The sequence below is a fragment of the Erithacus rubecula genome, assembly GCF_903797595.1.
Source record: "Erithacus rubecula genome assembly, chromosome: 22".
Lineage (NCBI taxonomy): Eukaryota > Metazoa > Chordata > Aves > Passeriformes > Muscicapidae > Erithacus > Erithacus rubecula.
In genome coordinates this window covers 2,486,083-2,509,728 of record NC_136674.1, presented here as the reverse complement: position 1 = coordinate 2,509,728, position 23,646 = coordinate 2,486,083, and the positions used below count along the sequence as shown (strand labels likewise).

The window sequence follows — 23,646 nt, the reverse complement described above, 5'->3', positions numbered from 1 at the left end:
CCTGGTTATTGTGGGAACCACACATTTTTTTCTCTTACATATTTCCATCCTTCCTGTGCTGGTAGTGAGTCTAACCTTAAAAACATTTGTATTTGTAACTACATTGCCAAACACTTACTGTGTTTAAAACATTTTAGGTTATTAAAGGTTATTTTTGATTTTGGTAGGTTGTTTTATTTTGCTTTGTTTGTGGGTTGTTTTTTGGGGGTAGGGTTTGTTTTGGAGTTTTTTGTAGTCAGATAAATATTCTCCTATTCATGAAATGTCTGTTATAGTGGGAGTTCTTGAATCAACTTCCAAGGGAGCTGCACCTGTCCCTTCCAACAAACAATAGTGAGATTTGGAGCATTGTTCCTGGCTTTATGGACATCCTGTGGGGACTTGGCCTACAACAAGCAAGGTCAAGGCCACTGATTCTGCTGTTCCTGTGTCTGAGCCATTGGCTTGTGCTGACCTTTGATCTACCTCTTCAATTGTAATTGTAAATGAAATAAAAGCCTTCTTCCAGGCTCTATTTACATAATTAATTTTATTAATTACATAGAGAATTACTCCTCCAGCTTTTAATGTAATTGGAGGTGATGACTATTTGACAGTGGCAGTTTACTTCCTGTCACTTTGACCCTCTCCACATCCTGGGGAAAAAATAAAGGAATCCCATCATAGATCAAAAAAATGAAGGCTCAGTTGGGGAAAAGGGTGTGAGAATTTCAGGACTGAAAAACATTCACAGGAAGAAGGTTGGAGATGCCTAAAACAATTCCTGTCAGCCCCTGCTGCAGAGCAGTAAGGGATTATGTTACAGCAGCTAAAATTCAGATTTTTGCTTTGGGGTTAGACATTTAGCTGTGTGCTGTGCTTCCTGACGTGGCACAAATTCTGTCAGCAGACCAACAAAAAGGACCAAATGTCCTGTTCCATTAGCTGGAAGTGCCATAAATAAATAAACAATATGGGTGTATATCATTCATAGGTGCACTGAGCACCTGCTGTGTTTGCTTCATGATCAGCATTAGGAATACAGAGATAACATGGGGTTATTCCTGCAATAAAGTTATTTATTGCTACAGTACTACAGTGACCCATTTCTCTCTTCCTTGTTTCTCAGGGAACTTACCTGTCCTTAGCCTTTTGAAAATCTCTTTTACCTGTTCTGTGAAATGAGGACAAGGATTCCTGGGACTTGGCCATTTTTTCAAGGAGTTCCCTATTCTTGTTTCCAATACTGCAGATTCTGTTTGGGATTTGTTGAAAACACCAGGGAAATTTATTGCTGAACATCCTGTGCCTTTTGGAGGAGGGAGAAGCTCACCATGATCTCCTTTCCTGACCCTTTGTTCCTGCAAACTCCAATTGCCTGTGCTGTTTGTCTGAACTTCTTGTGCAATCTTTCCTGCAGCTTCTTCTGTGAAAATACCCAAATTAGACAAAAGCTGAAAGTGGCAGAAACACAGCAGAAAATTCTTTCTGACCAGAGCAGGCCCCAGCTCTGAGCTGCCATCTTTTGAATGAAATGGCACTAAAACCTGAAGGTGCACTGTGAATTTGTCCATTTGTCAAGGGAAACATGCTTGAGATTGATTGAATTCTTTTAATTTTTGGCCTGTGGGATTATTTCTGTGGGAGAACAGTGTGACATGGGGGAATGGCAAGAATTCCCAAAGCTCTCCCTACCATGAATGAAAAGCTAAGAGAGGCAGAAGAGAGCTCAGTGTTATAAGGTAATCTTTAATTCTATTTAACTCTTAATTCTTTTATTTCATTTTAATTCAGTGGTTGTCTTCCCAAGTCATTCCATCCCTTTTCCTGCCAGGAGGGAGCTGCAGCTTCCCAGGGCACCACCTTGTGGTCGTGGTAAAATTTGTGCAAAAAAGAGCCAAGTCCTTAAACTGACTTTGGAAATTAGAAAATTTATACTGTACTGTATTTATGATATCAAATTGTAAGTTCTTACATTTGCAGTCTACCAGCCATCCTCATCACAAATATGTTTAAATAATTAACAAGTTAATTAACTTATAAATTGGAGAAAAACAAGAGTTGTAGTTTTTGCTTAGTGAAATGGTCAGAAAAAGATATAGCAAATGTATTGAAAATAGGTATTTATTAGATATATTAAATATTAATATATTTAGTTCTTACTAAACACACACAGACACACACACACACTCTGCTCCTAAGAATGAAAAATAACTCCAGTACAATAATTTACATACTTCAGGAAGTTGATGGAATGTTTTCCAGCTTGGTTCTTTCAGAAAAATCTCTATTTCCGAGCATTTTTAGGAAGAAATAAATCACAGATTGGTGTAACTGGAGATAACTTGTTCCAGAGTTGTGAAGCAGTCCAGGAAATCTTCCTCTTGGATTCCAAACTTTGTGTACTGGTGAAGGTAAGCTCTGAGTGTTGAAGAATGGGTCAGACATTAGAAATCAGTGAAGATATGGGCAATTTTTAGTGAAGTAGCATCACAGTTATTTTCACTTACTTGGAAGCAAACATATTCCAGGCTTTTCCTACGATGCTGTCAAGAGGTTTCAGCAGGAACTGGCTGTTGCTGACCAAAGCAGCAGATTTCTCATACTTGTTAAATGCTCTGGGTGTTTTCCATGCATTAAAAGCATCCTGAGGGTTTAGCCATGATGTGTATAAAGAGGAATCTTGGAAACTTCCTGCAGCAGAAACAGGACAGCCCTTTGGACAAAACCCAGACTTGATCCCTATGTGCTAATCAATGCTGTCAGATCAGTTCAGGCCTGGGAAAATATCTGCAGAGTGGGCAGCCTGTTGGAAATACAACTTTTAAACAGATTATTTAGATTATTTAGGAGCACACTGGTGTGTGGATACTGCAGCTGCCAGCAATGCTCATCACTCCAAGAAACAGCTAAATGTATTTTCAGACATTATAGCCAAGAATTTCAGATATACAAACTTGAGTCTCTTCCTCCTTCCCTGAAGTGCTTCAGGAAACTCAGAAGTAAAATTCAGCAGCCCTAAGCAATTAAACAAATTAGCCTTGGACAGTAAAATATTTCTAGAGGGAATATCAACCTTAGTGTTAAATGTGTGGTCTTGGGATGTTTCCACTTGCACAGATCTGGTTGCAAAGAGCAGTGAGATGTGAACCCAGACTCCCTGAGTCTCTCTCTTACCCAAGTCTACACTGTGCACATCTTTTCCTCTCAGGATAAGCAGGTTGGCAATGGAAGTGTTGAAGTGCAGGGCTTTGTTTGTGGAGGGGATGGAGCAGCCTGGGTGTGGTGGTCGTACTTGCCAATCAATACCTTTGGGATTTGGGAAAAGAGATAGAAAAGCAAATTAATGTTTTGTGAAGATGCAGATGGGAACTATCACTGTGCCCCAAACTGAGACCACACTGGATTCATAGCTGCTGCACATGAGTGAAGCAGCAATCACACAATTCCCAGAGAAAACCACTGCTAATCCTGCAGCATTTGCCTGGCAGTCACTCTGCCAGAGAAAATGGATACCTGTTTCTATACTTAGCAAGCCTCCAGCCCATTCCTTGCATAACTGGGAGCTGTAACTGAATTCTCCATGCAAATTACATGGGAGAGATGAGCCTGATTTTTATGGGTAGAAGGTGTAAAAAGAAAAAGCAGAGCTCACCATCCAAGGAATGTTGCAAATGAGTTATGTAAATTAAGTGCACAGCCACAGACTGTCAGTTTGGTTTGTGTATTTTCAATAGTTATAATTAACTGAGATGTCTGGAAGCAGAGCAGGAGCAATCTGGGAGCTGCTGAGGGAATGGTGAAAGGAGCAGCTGGTTCTGTGGGGGGCAAATTCCTGCTGAGGGCAGCAGCTCCTTTCTGAACTGTGAGCTCCACAGAACATCCAGCTTTATTCCATCTGCACAAAGGAATGTTTGAAGGGTGCTGGAGACTGAAGGTGAGTGACTGGTGTTTATTTACCTTCCTCCATCTGAGCATTAGCAATGAGCATCTGCCTGAGGTGTTTGATGAGGCCAGGCCAGCTGAAGGTGCTGAAGGGCAGGGAGCTCTCAGGCATCTGGGGGATGTTCCTCAGGCCCAGCATCCTGAACTCGGGGTGTGGGACCAAGGTCTCCAGTAAATCTCCTGAGAGGAGAAATCAACAGCTGCTTATGTTTGACAGAGATTGCACAGGGCAGCTAAAAGGGAAGAAGAGTGAGGTCTGTTCATGCACATTTGCTGTGTGTTACTGAGTTCTGTACAGGGTGTTAGTTGCTTTTATTTTGCAGTTTGGATCAATATCTCAAGGACTCTCTCTGCACTCCACACAAATGTGGAAATTTAATTTTACAAGCAATGTGGGCAGCTTTCTCTAATTCTTTCAAGGTACAAATGTCAATCTGCTGCATGTTGCTGCCCACTTGTCTGCTTATTTCTTCTGCCTGAACAAAACTGAAAACTCTCAGTTTGATACAAACTTCTAACCCAAAGTGAAATGTGAAACTCAGTCCAAAATTACTGCCCTACTCAAATTTCCTCTGAAATGTTAACAGGTACAAGGATGTCTGTGATCACTTGAAAAAGGAGAAACAAGGTTCTTTTGGTAAAGAATGAAACCAGAAGTCAGGAGATCTATTTTTGATTGCTACAACATCAGGACTGAACTTCTACATTGGTCTTTTTCTGTCTTAAAATTTGGGATGCATCCAAACACTTGAGCAAGGAGACTGAAGAACTTCAATTCCCAGCTGAAGTGACTCCAGCAAGGTGTGTGGGTGTTGGGTTTGGTACCTAATGGGTTTCTGCTGTAGCCTGAGCCCCCTCCTGCTGTGTGAGTGGGCTGGAAAACACTGCCCAGCTGGTGAGCAATGACTTGATTGACATCCCTGAAGGAAATCTGTTTGATATTCATCAGCTGGGCACAGATCTTGTGGATCACATCATTTTCATGGACAAGCAGAGCATCTGATGAGTGGTACAGATGTGACAGAGTCAAAACCGAGTTGTAGTTTTGAACAATGACCTGGAAGCAAACAAAAAACCACAGACAAAGAAGAGTCAAACAACTTAATCTCTTTTTAGTTTATAATCCTCTGGCTCCTGCTGTTTCCTCAGTTATGATTTAGGAAGTGATTCATTTGCTTTGCCAGAGTGCAGAATGAGGTCAGGAGCTCAGAGCCTTCTCATGGAAAAAGGGCAAGACCTGTGAAAATCAGGTTATCCATCCCTCCCTATACAAACATGCTGGAACCAGACCTGCCTGGAAACTGATGATAATGCTGAGATAAGAGCATACCAGGAGATTTCTAGTTAGAGTTTCTTGTGAATCTGCATCACTTAAATTATCAAGAAGATTTTTTGGTGAGAATTCTTTAGCTGTGATACTGAATCACTTGAACTTTCTGTGTAAAATGTACCCATTTTCTAGTTTATTTCTGTTGTAGCTATTTTGTTTAAAAGCAGACAGTGATTATAAACTCAGAAATTCTATATAAACTATTGCTATCTATTAAAAGGCAACATGACATTCACCTCCCCAGTGCCATAGGGCCAGACCACGTGGTTCAGTATGAATGAGGTGGGAAAAGCATCTCTCAAACACTGGGTCACAAATGCTCCCAGGCCTGATCCTGTGCCCCCAGCCATGCTCATGGTTGTGAGGAATCCCCCAAGCCTGTCACATTTCTCTGCTTCTTTCTGCACCAGATCCATGATTGCTTCTTTGTGCCTGGGCCCATGAACAGAGTAACTGTGGGAAAACACAAAACAGCAAGACAGGGCAGGGTGCATCAAAATAAAAGCAGAAAGGTGAAGTTATTCATAAAGCAGATTTTACTCTAACTCCCACAGTTGCTGTATTACCACTCCTGGGGAGTCTGAGCAGCCCAGAATTCCCTCAGGGAAGCTCAAGGCAGCTGTTCCTACCCGTTGGCCCAGTTGTTCCCAGATCCTTGCTTCTGGCAGAAGTGGGAGTGGCTGCTGTATTTCCAGTGGCCAGACCTGGCAGCCATGGATAAGGTCTGGCTGATCACTTTGGGCTCCATGTCAACAAGCACAGCCCGGGCAACAGGTACTGCACAGGAAGGAAAACAAAACTGGGGGAAATCTGCTAATTATTTGGGTGAGATGGATGGGTTTGGGTGGATACAACATCCCAAGGTTATTCTTCCCACCCACTTCAGCCAAATTATTAATGGGACAATACAGAGAGGATCTGGTCATGGCAGATTGTGCCAAAACCAAATCTGAACTCCAGGGAGCACAGATCTTTTATGAAATAAACCCTTTGGTGTTTCTGTGTGCTGAAATCAGACCCTGAGAGGGGGAAAAAAGCCCTTTAAGGCTTGTACCTCCAGATTCCTCCTCACAGAAGAACCTTTCCTTGCAGGAATCTTGGTAGGATTCATTCTCCTTCTTGGAACAAAGCCCATGGGTGCCACGGATGTCACTGCAGAGAGCACTGAACACCTCGTGCCCAATCTGGTTCCCACACTGCCCAAGCTGCACTGTGACAATTGACATCCTTGTTCACTTGGTATTTAAGCCTGAAAAAGAAAATTATTTGTTTTCTCACTTTTGCTTGATAAAACAGGATGGAAACAAGTAATTATAACTAAAGAGTTACAGGACTAGGATGCAAAATTGGAAATCTTAAGCCAGGTCAAAAACTGAGCTATTTTCCAGTTGTGAACAGTACCAGGCCTGATGCCAGAACCTGCTGAGGTGACAAAAGGATTCCCTGGAGAATTCCCCTTGTTTCCACCACACAGATCAAAGTATTTGACTCCATCCTGGTATGTTTTGACATTTTTCCCCACTCAGCATTTGACAGCAGCTCTGCTTTCTCACTTTTCTATTATTTCACAGAATCAAGGTCATTTTTTTAAACCTTCCTGGTTATTTTGGGCTGCTGTTCCTCACTCCCATCGCATCTCGGGCCCGATCCCAGCGCTGCCGCCGGGCACGGCCGGGTGTCGCTAGGACACCGAGAAACTCCTCACGCAGGAAATAAATAAATATGTGAATTATTGCCAGGAAAGGCTCGTGTCTAAAGCGTACGATACCGACCGTCCCGTGCCTGATTCTCTGCGGGGGAGCCCCACTCGTGTCCCCGCGGTCACAGAACCCCCCTCAGGGAACGCCGCCATGTTCCCGGCGCTGCCCGCCCTCACGCCCCTCAGTGCCGAGCCCCGTCCCCGAGCCTTTCTCCTCCACAGCCCGTCCCGGGATCGCGCTGTCACTCAGCCCTCACCTCATCCCCGCCGTCCCCACACGGGCAGCGGCCGCGCCTTCGAACCGCGCGCCTCGCGCACGCGCACGGCGCGCTCCGGGCAGCGCTCCGCGCGCTCCCGCCCGCGCGGCTTCACCGCGGCCTCTGCGCAGGCGCCGCGCCGGTAGCGGGGGGCGGGCGCGCGGCGCGCTCACCGCGCAGGCTCGGCGGGGCCGGGACGCGCGCTGCGCGTGCGCGGCGGGCGCGGGCGGGGCGGGGGCGCAGGCGCGCTGCGGCCGCGCAGCCGGTGATGGCGGCCGCGGCTGCGCTGCGGGGCGCGGGCCCATGAGGCGGCGCAGGCCCCGGGCACCCGGCGGAGCCAGCGAGGGGCGGCGGCGCCATGGCGGGAGTGTTCGACATCGACCTGGACCAGCCCGAGGAGGCGGGCTCGGACGAGGAGCTGGAGGAGGGGGTGAGAGCGGGGAGGGAGCGGGGGAGGCCGCGGGGCCTGAGGGAGGGCGCGGGAGGCGCCGCGGGGCCGGGCGGGGCCGCCGCTGTGCCGGGCACGGCCCCGGGGCTGCGAACACAGCCCGAGCTCTGCCCCGCCGGGCTCCGGCACGGGCGCCGCGGCGGGGTGGGTGTTTTATTATTTATTTCTTGTCACATGTCCGAACGTCAGGGCAGAAATGCCGATCTTTCTGGAGCTGTGTAAAGTCGCTGCTCTCGCGCCAAAATTAAAAGCAGGGGTTTAAAATGCTGTGTTAGGCGGGTCAGCGGCTGTTTGCATCTCGTGCTTTCGTGAGCAGAGCACCTGATAATGTGCAGTTTGCAGCTCGTGATGTTCATCTAGATCTTGTCAAAGCTTTAGGGGGACTTTATTGCATCATCTCTGTTTATATTTTTCCAGATTTTCTGTTGGGTTTTTTGCTGTTGTTATGTATATTAGCTGTTTGCTGTTAACTCAAACTGCCACTGCCTTTATTTTCTGCTCATTAAGTACTAATGACAGCCTTGGAGCCTTTGTGTCACAGAATGGTGGAACGATTTGGGTTGGAATGGACCTTAAAGATCACCTCAAGCCACGGGCAGAGGCTTTTCCACTATCCCAGGTGGCTCCAAGCCCTGTCCAGGGATGGGGCAGGCACAGCTTCTCTGGGCACCCTGTGCCAGGATCTCCCAGAGTTTCCCCCTAATATTTACTCTAAATCTCCGTGTAAAAAGTCCCTTCCATGTTTGCTGTAGATTCTCTCCAGATACTTCCCTTCAGGAGATAAACAGATATTCTGTTACCCACACTCCTTGTAACCTGTAGAGACTTTATTTCCAGCTGAAGGCTTGAAGGCTTCTCAACCTGCAGGAAAAGCTCTGTCTGTCACCTCAATAATCAATAAAACACTTGGCTTTGGAAAACCTCTCTTGCATCACCCTGTTAATGCTGCCAAGAACAGGTTCTGAGCGAGGTGGTGAGAAAGTTGAGTTTGTTCTCTCTTGTGTTCCTGTAATTCAGAGAACAATCAAACCATTGTGGATTTTAAAGCCTTGCCATGACTGATATTTTTATGGACGTTGGTTGGTCTCAGGTGCCTTTTGGCAAACAGGTAAATGAGGGTGAGAATGGGCTTGAGATTAAAATAACTGAGCAGCAGGAAATGTGTGTCCTGCAAGGATCAGAGAGGGGATGCAGCCCGAGAATGGAGATCAGGGAATGAGCAAGGGGGACACTGTGGGCTGTGTTCAAATTTCTGCTATTGATCCCTGGTATGTCCCAAAAACCGACTCCAGGAGGAGCCCAGACAGCTCAGCCATGGGTTTGAGTAGGCACAGCCATCCTGGAAAATCTGAAGCGTTGTTTAAAAGGAGTTCCCTCCAAAGCCGTGTGGTTGTTTGCACTAATTGTTATGGTGGAAAAAGCCTCAGCCTTAATTTAGGTGTTTGTAGTAAATGAAACTATGTATGGACTAAAGGGCTGGTGGCTTCCCAGTGCCTTTCTTGGTGCTGTGAAATGAGAAGGAACCCTGAAAAAATACCAGAATGGTATCTGAAGTGAATTTTGGTTAAATTAATACTGAGAATGAAACCCAAAGTTCACAGCAGCAAGAGCAGCACACGTAAACTTTGCCAGAACCATTGGGTAACAGGAGGAGTTGCTCTGGGAACTGAGGGGTGTTTATTCTCTGGGTTGAATTTTTAAAAATTCATTTGTTGGCATCTAAAAGTTGGGGTCAAGGGCAGCTTTAGTGGCTTTTATTGTGAAACATGTCAATAAGCTGGATTTCTCTAATAAATGTCACCAGGAGGACATGAGCTGGCAGCTCTCTGAGCTGGAAACAAACCTGATCTTTTGGACTCCTTAATTGCCTGTGGTGTTAGTAGGTGGATTCAAAAGTTAAATTCCCCTTTAGATCACCCAAAATAAACCAGCCTTTGTAAACTTTAACGTTGAAATGGTCTGGAAAATGTTGAAAGTTGTGAGTTTTCTTTGGTTAGTGTTTTCACTTGGGTAATATTTTAAAGTGCACTCCTTGGCCTGGGCTGACTTTTGGAGATCTCAGTGGGTTTTCTTTTTGTTCTGCTTCTCTGAATTTCACAGGTCACTCAACATATTTATATTCAGTCTGTAAGTTCCAGGCTGTTTACCACGAACTCATAGTTGTTATTTTGTGTCCATATTTTTAAAAATAAGAATGTGGCAGTACAGTCTGAAGCTCACTAGAAGCTTGCCCGTGACATTCTATTTGTATTCATTCCAGCTGTCTGCTGCCTTTGCATTTCTTTTGCCATGTAGAGCCACAGTCAGAGGGAAGGGATCAGGTTAAAAATTCTTTGAGGAAAATATCTCTGCAGATTTAAACCACATTGCTTAATGGTGATTGGTTCTGATGCTGAAGTGCAGGAACTTCTTCAGTACTGATTACTGGTCAGAAAATGTGTTTAACAGCAGAGTAAAGCTGAATTCTTTCATCATGATTGGGATTTGACTTGCCAATATAAAATAATAAAACCTTTTCAACAGATTGTTTTTTCTAGTGCAGATGAGTCCCAGTTTATCTGTTCACATAATCTTTATTATTGGTCTGATTTGCACAGTACTGCAGTAGGACTCGAAAATTTCTGTGTAAGAGGAATTTTAAAGAAAATTGCAGTACCTTAACATTTTTCAAGTTCACCTGGGGGTGTGAAATTGTACCTCTAATCTTTAAGTGAATGAATAACAATGCAGCCAGGTAAGAGTGGTTCCCTGTGTCACTGCTTGAGACACAGGGCAGACAGCAAATCTTGATTTTATGATAATTTTTATATAGAAATTTGGTCTTTTCAAACTTAAAAAGTTGTAAACCACATCAGTGCATTTATTTTTAATGCTTTCATTTTTCTAATTCATCTTTCTTCTACCTTTCTTATCCCCAGGGTCAATTAAGTGAGAGCATGGACCATGGAGGAGTTGGCCAATATGACCTGTAAGTTGCTGCTAGAAAATATTCTGTATCATTCATGCCAGCAACATATAACTTCTAGTTTTGTTATTCTGTTAAGTTAAATAGAAAATTTTGTCATTTTAGATGTTTCACTATTTTTTCACATTAAAATTTGTCAATTGTATCTTGAAATAAAATAATAATAATAAAAAGAATTCTGGTGTAAGCTGCTGTTTGTCTTTTGATCCTTGTTTCTCCTAACAAATCTCTTGCCTTTGAATAATATTTGTAATATGGATATAAAGATAAAAAGAAATATCTGAGTCAGTCTGAGGTTTTTCACCCTGCAGTTAATTCTGGTCTAATGCAGAGATGTATTGTACATTAAATTGAAGGTGTTTGAAGGAAATTTTGATACTGTAAATCCCCAAAATCTGCAGGTAACCTTGTCAGTGCAAGTTGCAGTTTGCACACAATGAACAATAATTCCTCATCTCCCAGGCTATCACTGTTAGTTCAGACAGACACTTTCCAGGGAGGCAATGCTTTCATTTGCTCAGTACTCAGCACCAGGTAGACTCACAGCCTTGTTCTGCTTTTTGCAGTGGGATGGAGCATTGTGAAAAATTTGAGATTTCAGAGACCAGTGTGAACAGAGGCCCTGAGAAGATCCGCCCCGAGTGCTTCGAGTTACTGCGAGTGCTGGGCAAGGGTGGCTATGGCAAGGTCAGAACCCTCCAGCACTGAGCCCTGCACACCCTCACTGCTCCCTTTGCTCTCATCCCCCTCTCTGAGAGTCCATTCTGCCTGGGGTAGAATAGAGAGAACCAACCCCAGCTGCCAAGGTTGACACTGAGGTCCTGGCAGAGCTGGGAGCAGCAGGGAATGTCCCCAAACTCATTCTGCATCCCATCTCTGCCTTGTGGTTTGTGGGTGATCTCCTCCCTCTCTCTCTCTCTCTTGCACAACTTTGCTTTTTAGCTTGTGGCAGTTAATGCAGCTGAAATGTGTCATTTGCCATTGTGTTGGTGTTGTTTAGGTGTTTCAAGTACGAAAAGTAACCGGAGCAAACACCGGGAAAATATTTGCCATGAAAGTTCTTAAAAAGGTAACTTGAATTTCACTACTGTGTGAATCTGAAAAAATAGGAATATATCCCTCCACTTACCTTTTAGAATTATCTAATGATATAATATACCTAAAAATAAGTTCTAGGATATATACAGTTTTTATTCAGATACAGTTGGAATTAGAATTACATTTCAGATTTTTCTGTCTGGGTAGTTCTCAGCAGCTCATTTAAATAGGTCAGAAGGTCCTTTCCAACCTAAATTATCATGTGATTCTATGAAATAAAGACTTAAACTTCTGCAAGAAATCTCTTATGTAGATATTGTGGTGAAATGTAATTTTTAAATGCTGTTGCTAACTCATATATTGTATTGTAGTTTAATAAACTCAGAAATGAACTCAGTGTGAAAGTTTGCCTTGTTCAGCATGTTGTGTGCTCACATATCCCTGCTTTTTGCAGGCAATGATTGTAAGGAATGCCAAGGATACAGCTCACACGAAAGCAGAGAGGAATATACTGGAGGAAGTGAAGCATCCCTTCATTGTAGACTTAATTTATGCCTTTCAGACTGGTGGAAAACTCTACCTCATCCTTGAGTATCTCAGTGGTCAGTAGATAATTTACCTCCTTCTTGGGGTCTTACACAATCAAGAATTTGGGTTTCTAACCCTACAAGTTAAAGGCCAATTAATGATGGCTTGGTGTCTTAAACTGATTTATATTAAAATCACCTAGGAGAACATAAATAAACTTTCTAGTTCCATACAATAAAGAGGAATGAAACAAAAAATTATTGTTTTTCATGACAGTACAGGAGAGAAGGGGTTTAAAGACTTTTCCTGCCTCCTGAGTTGTCATTTTTGTGTGTTCTGTGCAATCCTGCAGAGTTACCTGAGGGTTTAGTCCCTGCAGGTTCTTTGTGACAGAATAAAGTGTTACCTTTATTTCATGGTTAGGGAAACAGACACAGATTAGAAGCAATTTTTTCAAACTATAACAACAAAAAACAGAGACAGAAATGCTCCTGTTTTTTAAATGCTAATTTCTTCAGGTTGCTAGAATCCTGAGGGTAACAGAATAGTGGCTCAGTTGTTTTTTTTTTGTGAAACAGCCTGTTGTACAGCAGGCAAAAATACCTGTTGCTTACAGTTTTCCTAGAAAATAGACCTTTGACTGACTTAATGTTACTTTTAATTGAGTACAGTCTATTTTTTCTCATGACAGGAGGAGAACTATTTATGCAGTTAGAGAGAGAAGGGATATTTATGGAAGACACAGCTTGGTAAGTGAAGCTATTTTTGTAAATTAATAGTTTGGGGTTTTTTCCAAGTGCTTAAACTATATTTAACTACTCATTCATTTTAGAGTGTAGTGAAAGAGCAGTTCAGTGGGTTTGGGGAGGGTTTACATGTGCTGTACTCACCAGTTTTGAGCTGTCCTCACCAGTTTGTGCTGGTGGAACTCCAGTCTTACAACAGAGGAGGGTCCATTGCTGGCTGCTCAGTGAGGCTCTGTCCTTAGGGCTGTGCTCAAGGTTTGGGGGTTGAAAACTGTGCAAGACTTGCTTTTAAGATGCTCTGCATGATTGAATATGTCTGATTTTGTTCCCTTTCAGCTTTTACTTGGCAGAAATCTCAATGGCACTGGGGCACTTGCATCAGAAAGGAATCATCTACCGGGATCTGAAGCCAGAAAATATCATGCTTAATCATCAAGGTAGAACTCTAGTCATGAGTCAGGCTGCCAGTCCTTTGAATACAATTCTCCCAAAGGTCACAACACCTGAGTTTTAGGTGAATCTCCTTAGAACAGTGGCAGGATTGTTACCACTCCTGGGATAAGTGAAGAGCTGCCAGAGCTCATTGCCCTCAAGCACAGCTTCCTTGGTTCAATAGGCCACAGCAAGCTCAGGTTCCATGGACCCAGGCTTTGAGTGCTTGATTTACCATCTCTGCACCTCTGGATTTTTTTTTTTTTTTCTTTTTCTGGATCATTGTGAAGTAGAACCTGTGACATTTTAGTCAATGGGGATGACTGATGGTAGGAAAGGCAGTTTGGGTAGGATGCCAAATCATCTGTGGCTGAAATGACTTAGCCAGCAGCTGCCACTTCCCACTGACAGCACTGATTGCACTGTTCCAGTGACTGTGTGACACTGATCAGTCTGGCAATCTGTACCACCCAGAACTGGCATGTTTTCTTAAACAACTTATTTACTTAGCCTGAGTCTTTGTACTGAATTATTCAGAGCACTTTACAGTTTGTTGAAGATCATTCTGTGAATTTTGAAGCAGGCAGTAAAATTAAGTAACCTACTTTTTTAGCTAAATGATGCTCTACAGTCTTTATGTTTAAATACATTTGTCAGTATTTGAATAAGTTTTGGTAGTTTGTCAAGTGGCAGCACTTGGTTTTCTCTGTAAGTGTGATTACCTTGTATTTTACAGCTGCATTGCTTTGTCAGACCATATGTAGAAGTAATTCAGAGTAATTACATATCCATGTTAAAAACTGCTAATTTTTCTCAATGTAACTTGTACAAATGTCAGAATTCTGACAAGTCTTAAATTTGATCTGTTTAATTTCAGGTCATGTAAAACTGACTGACTTTGGGTTATGTAAAGAATCCATCCACGATGGAACAGTCACACACACATTCTGTGGAACAATTGAATACATGTGAGCTGCATGATGAAATACAAAAATATTGCTCTGCTCTGGGGGTAATGGCTGTGTTTTGCCTTTTTTAACTGGTGGTTCATGTGTTCAGTCACTTAGGACAACATGACTTAATAAATGGGGTTTTTGTTTGAAAACTAGCAGCCACAATTAGTACTAAGCTCATTAAAACACTTTCCTATTTTTGATTTTTCTGCTTATAGGGCCCCTGAAATCTTGATGAGGAGTGGGCATAACCGTGCTGTGGACTGGTGGAGTTTGGGGGCATTAATGTATGACATGCTGACTGGAGCAGTAGGTGCACACTTATAATTGCATGTATTTCCCTTTGTAGCTTTTCTGCTTCCCTGTACCCTAACTCAGCTGCATGTATAAAGAAATATATTATATGTATATATACTGCAAATAGGAAAGAACCAAACTACAGCTGTCAAGTTTGACTACAGATATGAGCTGCTTTTATCCAAATAGTGCCTATTTGCACTGCTTTATAAATGACTATTTTACCTGCTTTGTAAATGACTGAAATGAGTTCTGGGCACAGAAATTAAAGATCTGAACAAGTCCTGTTTTTCCTCCTGTTTCAATGGTGCTTTCCAGCCTCCTTTCACTGGGGAGAACAGAAAGAAGACAATTGACAAGATTCTCAAGTGTAAACTCAACTTGCCTCCCTACCTCACACAAGAAGCCAGAGATCTGCTTAAAAAGGTAGAATTTTAATGACTGTCAGTACTCCACATGTATGTAGAAAATAGAAATATAATGATATCACTGTGGCTGTTCAGTTCAAGCTTGGTTTATTACTGATTAAGCCACTGTTTTGCTGAGTGTTACAGAAAGTGATTTCCCTTGAAAATACAACTGTTTTCAAGTGAATGCAGATTTTTCTGATTGTTCTGTATTCATTCTGCATCATTGAAGTGATGATTCATGGCAGAACTAGTCTGGTTATAACAGCATAACTAATTCTGCTTTTTTGGATGTTATTTCTCATCAAGCTGCTAAAAAGAAATGCTGCCTCACGTCTAGGAGCTGGTCCTGGAGATGCTGGAGAAGTTCAGGTAACTTGAACTCAACTTGAGACTTCTTAAATGACCTCATTCAATATAAACCAGCTTTGAAGATGAGACCTCAGGGAAGGAGAGTGTCTGTCTTGAAGGATAATGAGCAGAAAGGCAGCCACACTCATCAAAACCTGAAGTCTTTAAAGCTTAACAAAAGCAGCTGTCTACCTATTTGATAATTAGAGATTTGGAAAATAACTTCTATTCTTTGTCTCTGTCTTGCAGTAGATCTTTTTTAGTAATTGCACAATGCTAACTGTGCAGCCCTGGAAGGGTGAGGATACTCTTCAGCAGTCTGATTTAAAAACTTGTCAGCCTTGTATTAGTGCAGCTCCTTGGAGGGCTAAGGGTGGCATTCCAGCTTGACTTTGGTTTTGTGGTGATACTGACAAGCATTGGAGTCCTCTGATAATTTGTCATTAATGCAGTATTTTGTCATGGTTTAACTTCTAAAGCTGGAAAATTCAGAGGTATTTTGCACATGAACTGGCTTTTTCTAACACTTCCAAGGAAATGAGGACATGTTGTCTGACTTGGAGGTGTGATCTCAATTCTCAGCTCTTGCAGCTACTCTGAGCTAGCACTGCAGAATATTCTACACTAAACCAAATGTGATTTTGGAAAGAACCACCCTAGAGAAAGGGTCTGGGTGGAAGATGTTAGTGGAGAGACTCTGGGCTCTGTGGGCTGGAGGCAGAGGCTGAGTGTGCTGTGCTCCCTCCCCCAGGCTCACGCCTTCTTCAGACACATCAACTGGGACGAGCTGCTGGCGCGCAAGGTGGAACCTCCTTTTAAACCCTTATTGGTATGTACTGGGACTACTGGGAGAGAGAGATTCCCTGTGTGCCTTCAGCAAAGCTCTTAAGGAAACTTAGAAACATTCACTTGACAAACTGGAGTGCCACTGATTGCTGGTGCTTGAGATCTAGCAGCTCAGGGGACAGATTCATTCTCAGAGCTGGCAGATCTGCTCTGCTTCAGTCTGAACTCCTCCTGCTTCTGAGCTGTAGGTTAAACAGACCTGCAAGTGCAGTTCACTCTGAGATCAGCTTCTAAACCCTCTGCAGTAAGTGAGTACTTAGTTTCAACTAGATAGTTGCTAAGCAAAAGTAAATGAAGTCACCTAATTAAGCATTTTCTATGTTGGCTTATTAATCTTTACAATGCATCTTGTGTATTATAAGGAGTAGTTAGAGTTACCTCAAACCAGTGATGTGATCAACAAGTTTTTATTTTCCCATCTTATATTTGGATGGTGTCTGGTTTTCCCTCTGGTACCATCAGCTCCAGCAGCTGTGGGTATTACCACCTCTATAATTCCCAGCTACTAAAATTCTCACTTAAAACTGGCTGAAGCATCACTAATGTCAAGCATTCTACAGCATGGGGACTTCAGACTTTTTTCCCCCTAATCCTTTAGAATGAAATTCAGAAAGAATGAAGCCTGATATTTCCAAATATTTATCTGAAAGTGGTTTTGGGTTTTTCTGTTAGTAGCAATTCTATGGAAGTTTCTTGCATAAACCAGATGGTTTTTCAACTTGTGCTTCCATGGCTTGCACAAATGAGTACCTGCTGCCTTTCCAGTGTCACATGGGAATAAAAAAGGGATTTTGGAATTATTGTTGTGCTTTGAGCAAATGAGACAATATTCCTCATAATCACTTATTCCAGAGTTCTCCTCTATCCCTCAGACTATAAACACTTCTGTATTTGCAAAAATGGGACAAAACTATCTGGAGAGGCCTCCAAAAACTAAATAGTTGCAACTGTTTTATACTGGTTGTGGCAAGGGCTAAACTTGAAAGAAACTGGCATTGTATTTCTAAAAGTTTTTGTTTGTAATTTGAGATTTTTTTTTTTTTAAAGGCATCTTTTTAATTTGTGTTCCTTTTTGATCCATAATTTTTGCCCCTCCCCCTTGCCTTTATTTCTCAGTGTCAGTGCCCATAGTGACCGGATTCCGACACCACTCCAGGGTTTTCCTCCAGCAGAGCTCTGCCAAAAACCCATGGAATGAACTCCATCCAGAGGCTGCACTGCTCACCGCTGAGCCATTTGGTTGATATCTGTAATATAAACCCTTAATCATTTTGTTTTTGCAAAGCAATCTGAAGAGGATGTGAGCCAGTTTGATTCAAAGTTTACACGTCAGACACCTGTTGATAGCCCAGATGACTCAACTCTCAGTGAAAGTGCCAACCAGGTCTTTCTGGTGAGTGAGCCAAGGACAAGTGAGGAGGGACTGTGGAGAGGGAGGTTTGGAAATGGAGGAATTTCAGCTAAATTCATTCTGTTGGCTCTTAACACCTTGAAGCAAACTCTCATAACTATACTGAAATCCTGTAACAGGTTTGAAATGTTTAAAGGCTTTTACAGTACTTTGGTTATTGCTGATGTTTTCTTTATACAGCAGCCAGCAAAGAGTGGAATGTCAGCATTCTGATTCAGAGCTGCACTGTGAACCCTGCACATGGCATTGCTTTCACAGCCATGCAGAGACAGCAATGGCCAGTCTATAGAGCAAAATTAATTAAATTGAGAGTGCCTGTGGGAATCTGTGATTTGAGGAGAAATAGCTGAAATGTGACAGCTCCCTCAAGTCCCACTATTTGCTTCAAGGAGTCAGTATGGGTTCATCTGTCCACATTGACTATTCTTTTTTTAATTTTCCTATAATAATCAGATTTTCCTAACAAGTGATCCTGAATGCAGACCTTGCCTGTGAGTTGCAGTGCCTTTTTCCTGTTTTGCAGGGTTTTACGTATGTGGCTCCATCTGTACTTGAAAGCGTAAAAGAGAAATTTTCTTTTGAACCAAAAATTCGATCACCTCGCAGATTCATAGGTAGCCCTAGGACACCAGTCAGGTACTTTATCTTCTTTTTCTTATAATACATTTTCTGACAAGTAGTTGAAGCACTAGAAATAAGAAGCAGCTTTGCTTCTTAGTAAGCCCAGCACTTCCATTAGAAGTGATTCTAAGTTCTGATGTTCTTAAAGACAAATCTGTGGTGTTGGGTAGCAGATGACATTCTAACTTGTTTTCAGTGCTGATAGAGTGGTGACTTAGATACAGTTAAAACTGTTTCAGAACATCCTAAGCACTAAAGAATTGTGTTAGTACAGACAACCCCTTCTGCAATCACCTCAAAATGAAAGAATTCTACAGGAGAGTGTGGTAGAAACCAGACATGGAAATTTCTCAAACTCCTGGAAGTGGAAGGAAGAATTAGAATAGAAAAGAATTAGAAAAGAATTATTCCTTCTCCATAGGCTTTTGAGTGCAGTTGCCTGCAGAGTAAGGGATGTACCTTGGTGCTGTGTATGTCTCCATCTCTGATTTTGGTATTTCTTGTTTTAAAGCCCTGTCAAGTTTTCCCCTGGGGAGTTCTGGGGAAGAGGTGCTTCTGCCGGCACATCCAACACCCAGCCACCTGTGGAATACCCCATGGAGACCAGTGGAATAGAACAAATGGATGTGACAGTGTGTGGAGAGGCTTCAGCACCACTTCCAATCAGGCAACCAAACTCTGGGCCCTACAAAAAACAGGCTTTTCCCATGATTTCCAAACGGCCGGAGCACCTGCGCATGAATCTATGACAACACCATTCTGTAAGCCTTGGAAGGTGGAACCCAGGATGGACAGCAGCCCCCTTGCAGTTGAAATTGGAGGGCTTGTTTGGTTTACTTTTAAAAAGTGACAATATCAAAGAATCGGTCATTGCACAGAGAGACTTGGAAAGCAAAGAAAAACGGATTTTTTTTTTTTTTCCTGTCAATCAATGGTGCATAAAACAAAACAACAAAAAAAAAAAACTTTAGCAAATGGTATTGCAGAACTCTAGGCACATCATCTTACTGATTCCAGTGACATCTTCTCACCTTATCAAGGATCTTTCAGCTTGAGAGCTCGAAACTGACAGTATTAAGGGGCAGGATGTTGCTTCAGAATCACTGGTGTAGTCTGAATGTGTCGAGGAGGGTTGGCCCTTTCACTAGGCAGAGTTTGGAATGCCTGCAGGCTTGCAGCTGAGGGGTAATTAGCATGCAAGCTTCGTTAAGCAGTTTCCTACATTGGGGTGGAATCAAAGAGGAAAGCTAAACTTAATTGGTGTTTCACATTCAAAACATAATGAGTTTTTTTTATATATATATATATATATATATAAATATATATTTTTCAAATAGATTTTTTGATTCAGCTCATTATGGAAAGTATCCCAAAATGAAAAAGGCAAACTTAATTGGTTGCTGTGAAGAAAGTTCAAGGCTCTAGTTCTGATTCTCCTCCTCATGAACCAACCAATCAATAAATGAATCACTCACTGACCAGCCTGGCAGTGTGGGGTGGGAGAGAACTGTTTTCCCTGCTTCCCCAGCTGAAATCCCTGTTTGTTCCTGCAAAGACAAATGGATTTAATCAAACAGCAGTGCTGCTATGTTCTAGGCTTAACTGGAAGCCATGGGCTCACACATGTCCTGCTTATTTCATGCCTGTCCTCAGCAGACATTTCACTGGGAAAACATCACTTTTGTACACGCTTGTCCTCAGCTGGGCACAGCTGGGCAGCTCAGATTCTTACCCACAGAGATCAACAGTGAGCAGAACACAAGGTCAGTAGAAATCTCTAGAGAGTACCACAGGAAACACAGACAAATCCTCCAGAGTATAAGGTAATAAATATTTTTGTAACCAGTGGGTAAGAATTTGAGGTTTTTTAAATTATTATTATTGTTAATAATAATTAAATTTTGCTTATGGTAGTTCCCTGCCATTATACATTTCTAAATTTATCAACTTTTTTTTTTTTTCTATGCTGGGGCAATAAATTTGGTGATTGTATGAGAAAAGTGTTCAATGGCCTTTCAGTGAATGTCTTCCACAGTGGGTCAGAACTTTAGCAAAACTTTAATTTAGCAAACACGTTCTAAAGGACACTATTTATGTTTTTAAAATTGTCACGATCTGTACAACTGACTTACAGGTACAAAGAATAAAATAAAGGTAAAACTTTACCTTACTTTAAATACTTCCTGCCTTAAAGAGAAAGCATTTCCATGAACATAGCTGGTGAAAGGGTTAATATCTGCAGAGCTTTACCCTAGAGTTAGAGTGTGGATGGTGTGTGTGTGTGTGGAGATGATCATGCAGCTGCATACAAGTCCTGTCACTTTTTGCCTGCCACACGTTGCATTATCTTTTAGTCAAACTGTGCAAAGTCTACTTCTGGTGTTTCACAACAGTAGGGATTTTTTTATTCTAGATTCTGCTTACTCTGTGGATACTAAATCTTTTTGAGCCATAGGATCCAAGCCATAAAACTCTCTGTAAGCATTGAATCCAATCACAGTGCTCTTTGCTAAAATTGGCAAGGCAGAAGGATTCAAACAAAGAACCAACACAAAAATACGGTTATGATTGAGCAAAAATTAGGTTTTTTTTTTTTTTTTTTTTACTTCCTGATAAGCCTTTTGTTGAAAAATATAAAATTTTTTTTAGTTTTAGCAGGAAAATCAAGTTACCTTACAGTGACATACTGGAAGATTGCCATTGTTCAGTTGGTGACGTGGCCACGGGTGATTTGATGGAACCAAAATCCAGGTGCTCAGGAGTGTTTGCACTGGGCCTGTCTGCAAACACACAGCACCTGGACTTTCCTGACATTCACCGAGGATAAAGGAACTTAGTTACAAACAACAACAAAAGAATGTTTTAGAGGCAAATCTCTCTTGGTCCTAGTCACAGCTACCAGTTGCTTTTTGCTTGGCTGGATAGAATTATCCAGTGGAATTGGTTTCATGGCTGGCAAGAATGGCAAGAGTTGTTTGTCTGAGTTCACTGATCAATTACAAACTCATGAGTTTTCCAAGGAAATTCCATGTGCTGTCAATGTTTCAGCCTGCAGATTGTAAAATGAATTCCCTACCATAACTGTGAAACTTTGGGAGTGTGACTCAGACAGCAAGCACACACTATGCAATATGGTTTATCCTGTATTTATTTGTAAAAATATCAGACATAGATCCTCTATATATATATATATAATAGTGTCAAAATTACTAGTTGTGAACTAAGGGGAGTGGAGTTCTAGCTCCTGTCTGGCTATTTCAGATAAGTGCAGAATGCATTGAATATTGGAGAGCTTAACAAGTGCTTTCTTTTGTTCATTTAAAAATGTCTTAAATTTTTCATTAGAGTATAGAATCTTATTTTTTTTATTTTGTACAAGCTGCGCTTTTTTAATTATAATCACTGAAAAATTCACTATAATTTGATTTTATAGGATTTTTGTAGCATTACAAAAATATAGTAAAACTGAGGTTAATACCTGTTGTGGCTAACCATATAAAAGTATTAAATCTTAAACTTGAACAAAAGTCATATTTTTTTTTACTAGATGTTAAATAGGGAAATAATTTGTTCTGCAGGTCATTACCAGAAAAGGTTTTCTAGGTCAGCTGTGTTACCAGCAGTTTTTCTTTTTCCCATTTGATGCAGAAACTATTCTGGTAGAAGATATTCAGAATTCCATAATTTTTCTCTGTGGGAGTGATGCATACATTTGATGCCATTCGTGTACTAAATTGTAATTTTGGGAATGCTGGAATAATTCCTACCAAGACTGTCTTAATTGTGCCATCTGACATTTGAATGTCATCCTGGTATTAGCTCATAATAAAAGATAAAAATCAACGAGTCAATTGTTCTTTTGGATATCCCTTTTTTTTTGGCCATGCTGTTTAAAAGCTGAACTGCTGGAGAACATTTCATATTTGAGTCCACTCTAAGTGTACAGTTGAAGTTTATTTTGGGTTCTGTTTTTCTTTTCAGTATTAACTCCCAACCTGCTCTCAGTGTTAATTAAAAGTGTCTCAAACATTAAGGAGGTTGTTCTGGTTTTAGGGCAGATGTTTGAGGTTGGTTTGGTTGGTTTATTTAAATTCTGTCTCGTTGCTGTTTTATTTTCCCAGTTCAGAGAGAAATCCTTTATCCAAAGGAGAAATCATTAAGAACAAGGCAAATTACTTGAATATTATTCCTGCAAATCCTTGTGTGCAGGTCTCATATATGAATTTCTCCAGTTGTTCTCTTCTAGACTAAATCCATCTGTAGCTGCAAGAACATCCTGGAGCTGCCTTAACAGAAACAAAGGTAATCCCTCTTCTGCCTTTCATCTCTCAGTTTACTGCAACTAAATATCCTCAAGAGCTAAATAAGGTGGATGTGAATAGCAACTAAATGCAAATTTAAACATATGTTAATCCAAGTGACCTATTTGTTTTTATTTTAGGAAGTAGGTAGGCCCTAAGTATAACAGGAAATGTAAATCATTGCCTTTCCTGAGAGCTCTGATGGGAAATGGAGGAGGAATTCCCTCAGAATTTAAAGACCCAAGAGAGGTTCCTTCTGGTACTTTCTGGTTTTTGGGCTCTTAAAAAGTGGCTGTTGATTGTCATTTGTCACCTTGTGTGTCCCTGCAGACTCAGAGCTGAGGTGTCTGTGTGTGGTTCTGGGTTGGATCAAGGAGGGTCAGGTACTCACTTTTTCCCTGTCTCTAACTTAGATAAGAATTACTTGTTTGATTTATGAAGTAAATCTAAACCAGTTGACCAAAATCTCTTTTTTATTCTTGTTTTTTTTTTTAATAAAACATGTTTGTTAATATTACTGGGGTTTGGATAGAAAAATAACAGAGAGAAAAAAAAAGAGAATTTGTTCCTTGATCCCTGTTTTTGACCAATCTCTACACTTATTCCAGTTGTTACTACAATGTTGTAGACAAAGACCAAAGGATCAGACTTGATTTAATGCTTTGTTGTGCACCATAAAATCATCTTGGTGAGCTTGACAGGCCAGATGTAATGATAATCTTCCATCTCATCAGAATTTTATTCTGAATACTGGAATCTGCCCTTGGAGCTGTACTTTTAGGGTATTCAAGTCAGTGTTTCACTTTTTAATTGTTTTCAAAATGTCTCCAGGCAAGACAAGCTCAAGTTAATAGTAACTAAATGTAACTTTCCTGTAACAGAATAATTTATGGTTTTAGTCTTACCTGAATAGCAAAGTGAAAGAAAATCAGGGAAGAAAGTGAGGTTACACAGAAGTTAGTGGTAGAAATAACATAAAAACTAATCATGAATAAATTGTAACATTTAAAGGGCTTTTGTTGTCTTCAACAAGAAAAATATACCTGGCAGTTAGCAGTTTTTATGTGCCTACATATGAATCAATGTCAAAAC

At 41.4% G+C, this 23,646-nt stretch overlaps 2 protein-coding genes across 4 annotated transcripts; one reads left to right on the top strand and one right to left on the bottom strand.

The window, feature by feature from the left end:
• Positions 1-2,092: 2,092 nt before the first annotated feature.
• Positions 2,093-7,337, bottom strand: TUBD1 (tubulin delta 1). Of its 3 annotated transcripts, none has more exons than XM_079324868.1 (9): positions 7,211-7,337; positions 6,309-6,503; positions 5,884-6,031; positions 5,491-5,707; positions 4,750-4,981; positions 3,940-4,104; positions 3,157-3,288; positions 2,490-2,673; positions 2,093-2,400 (listed from the first exon to the last, which is right to left on the bottom strand). In XM_079324868.1, exons 2-9 carry the CDS (start codon positions 6,478-6,480, stop codon positions 2,298-2,300), a joined length of 1,353 nt encoding a protein of 450 aa, XP_079180994.1. In that variant the 5' UTR covers positions 6,481-6,503; positions 7,211-7,337; the 3' UTR covers positions 2,093-2,297. The 3 variants fall into 3 exon arrangements, with proteins under 3 accessions (XP_079180994.1, XP_079180995.1, XP_079180996.1); XM_079324869.1 differs by lacking the exon at positions 7,211-7,337 and adding an exon at positions 7,027-7,112; XM_079324870.1 differs by lacking the exons at positions 3,940-4,104; positions 7,211-7,337 and adding an exon at positions 7,027-7,111.
• Positions 7,338-7,442: 105 nt separating this feature from the next.
• RPS6KB1 (ribosomal protein S6 kinase B1) lies at positions 7,443-22,104 on the top strand. Its single transcript, XM_079324663.1, has 15 exons — positions 7,443-7,640; positions 10,577-10,626; positions 11,190-11,310; positions 11,624-11,692; positions 12,116-12,263; positions 12,881-12,938; positions 13,272-13,372; positions 14,245-14,335; positions 14,539-14,629; positions 14,936-15,043; positions 15,334-15,396; positions 16,127-16,204; positions 17,507-17,614; positions 18,156-18,268; positions 18,765-22,104. The coding sequence occupies exons 1-15, from the start codon at positions 7,569-7,571 to the stop codon at positions 19,000-19,002; spliced, it is 1,509 nt and encodes a 502-aa protein (XP_079180789.1). The 5' UTR covers positions 7,443-7,568; the 3' UTR covers positions 19,003-22,104.
• Positions 22,105-23,646: the final 1,542 nt, after the last annotated feature.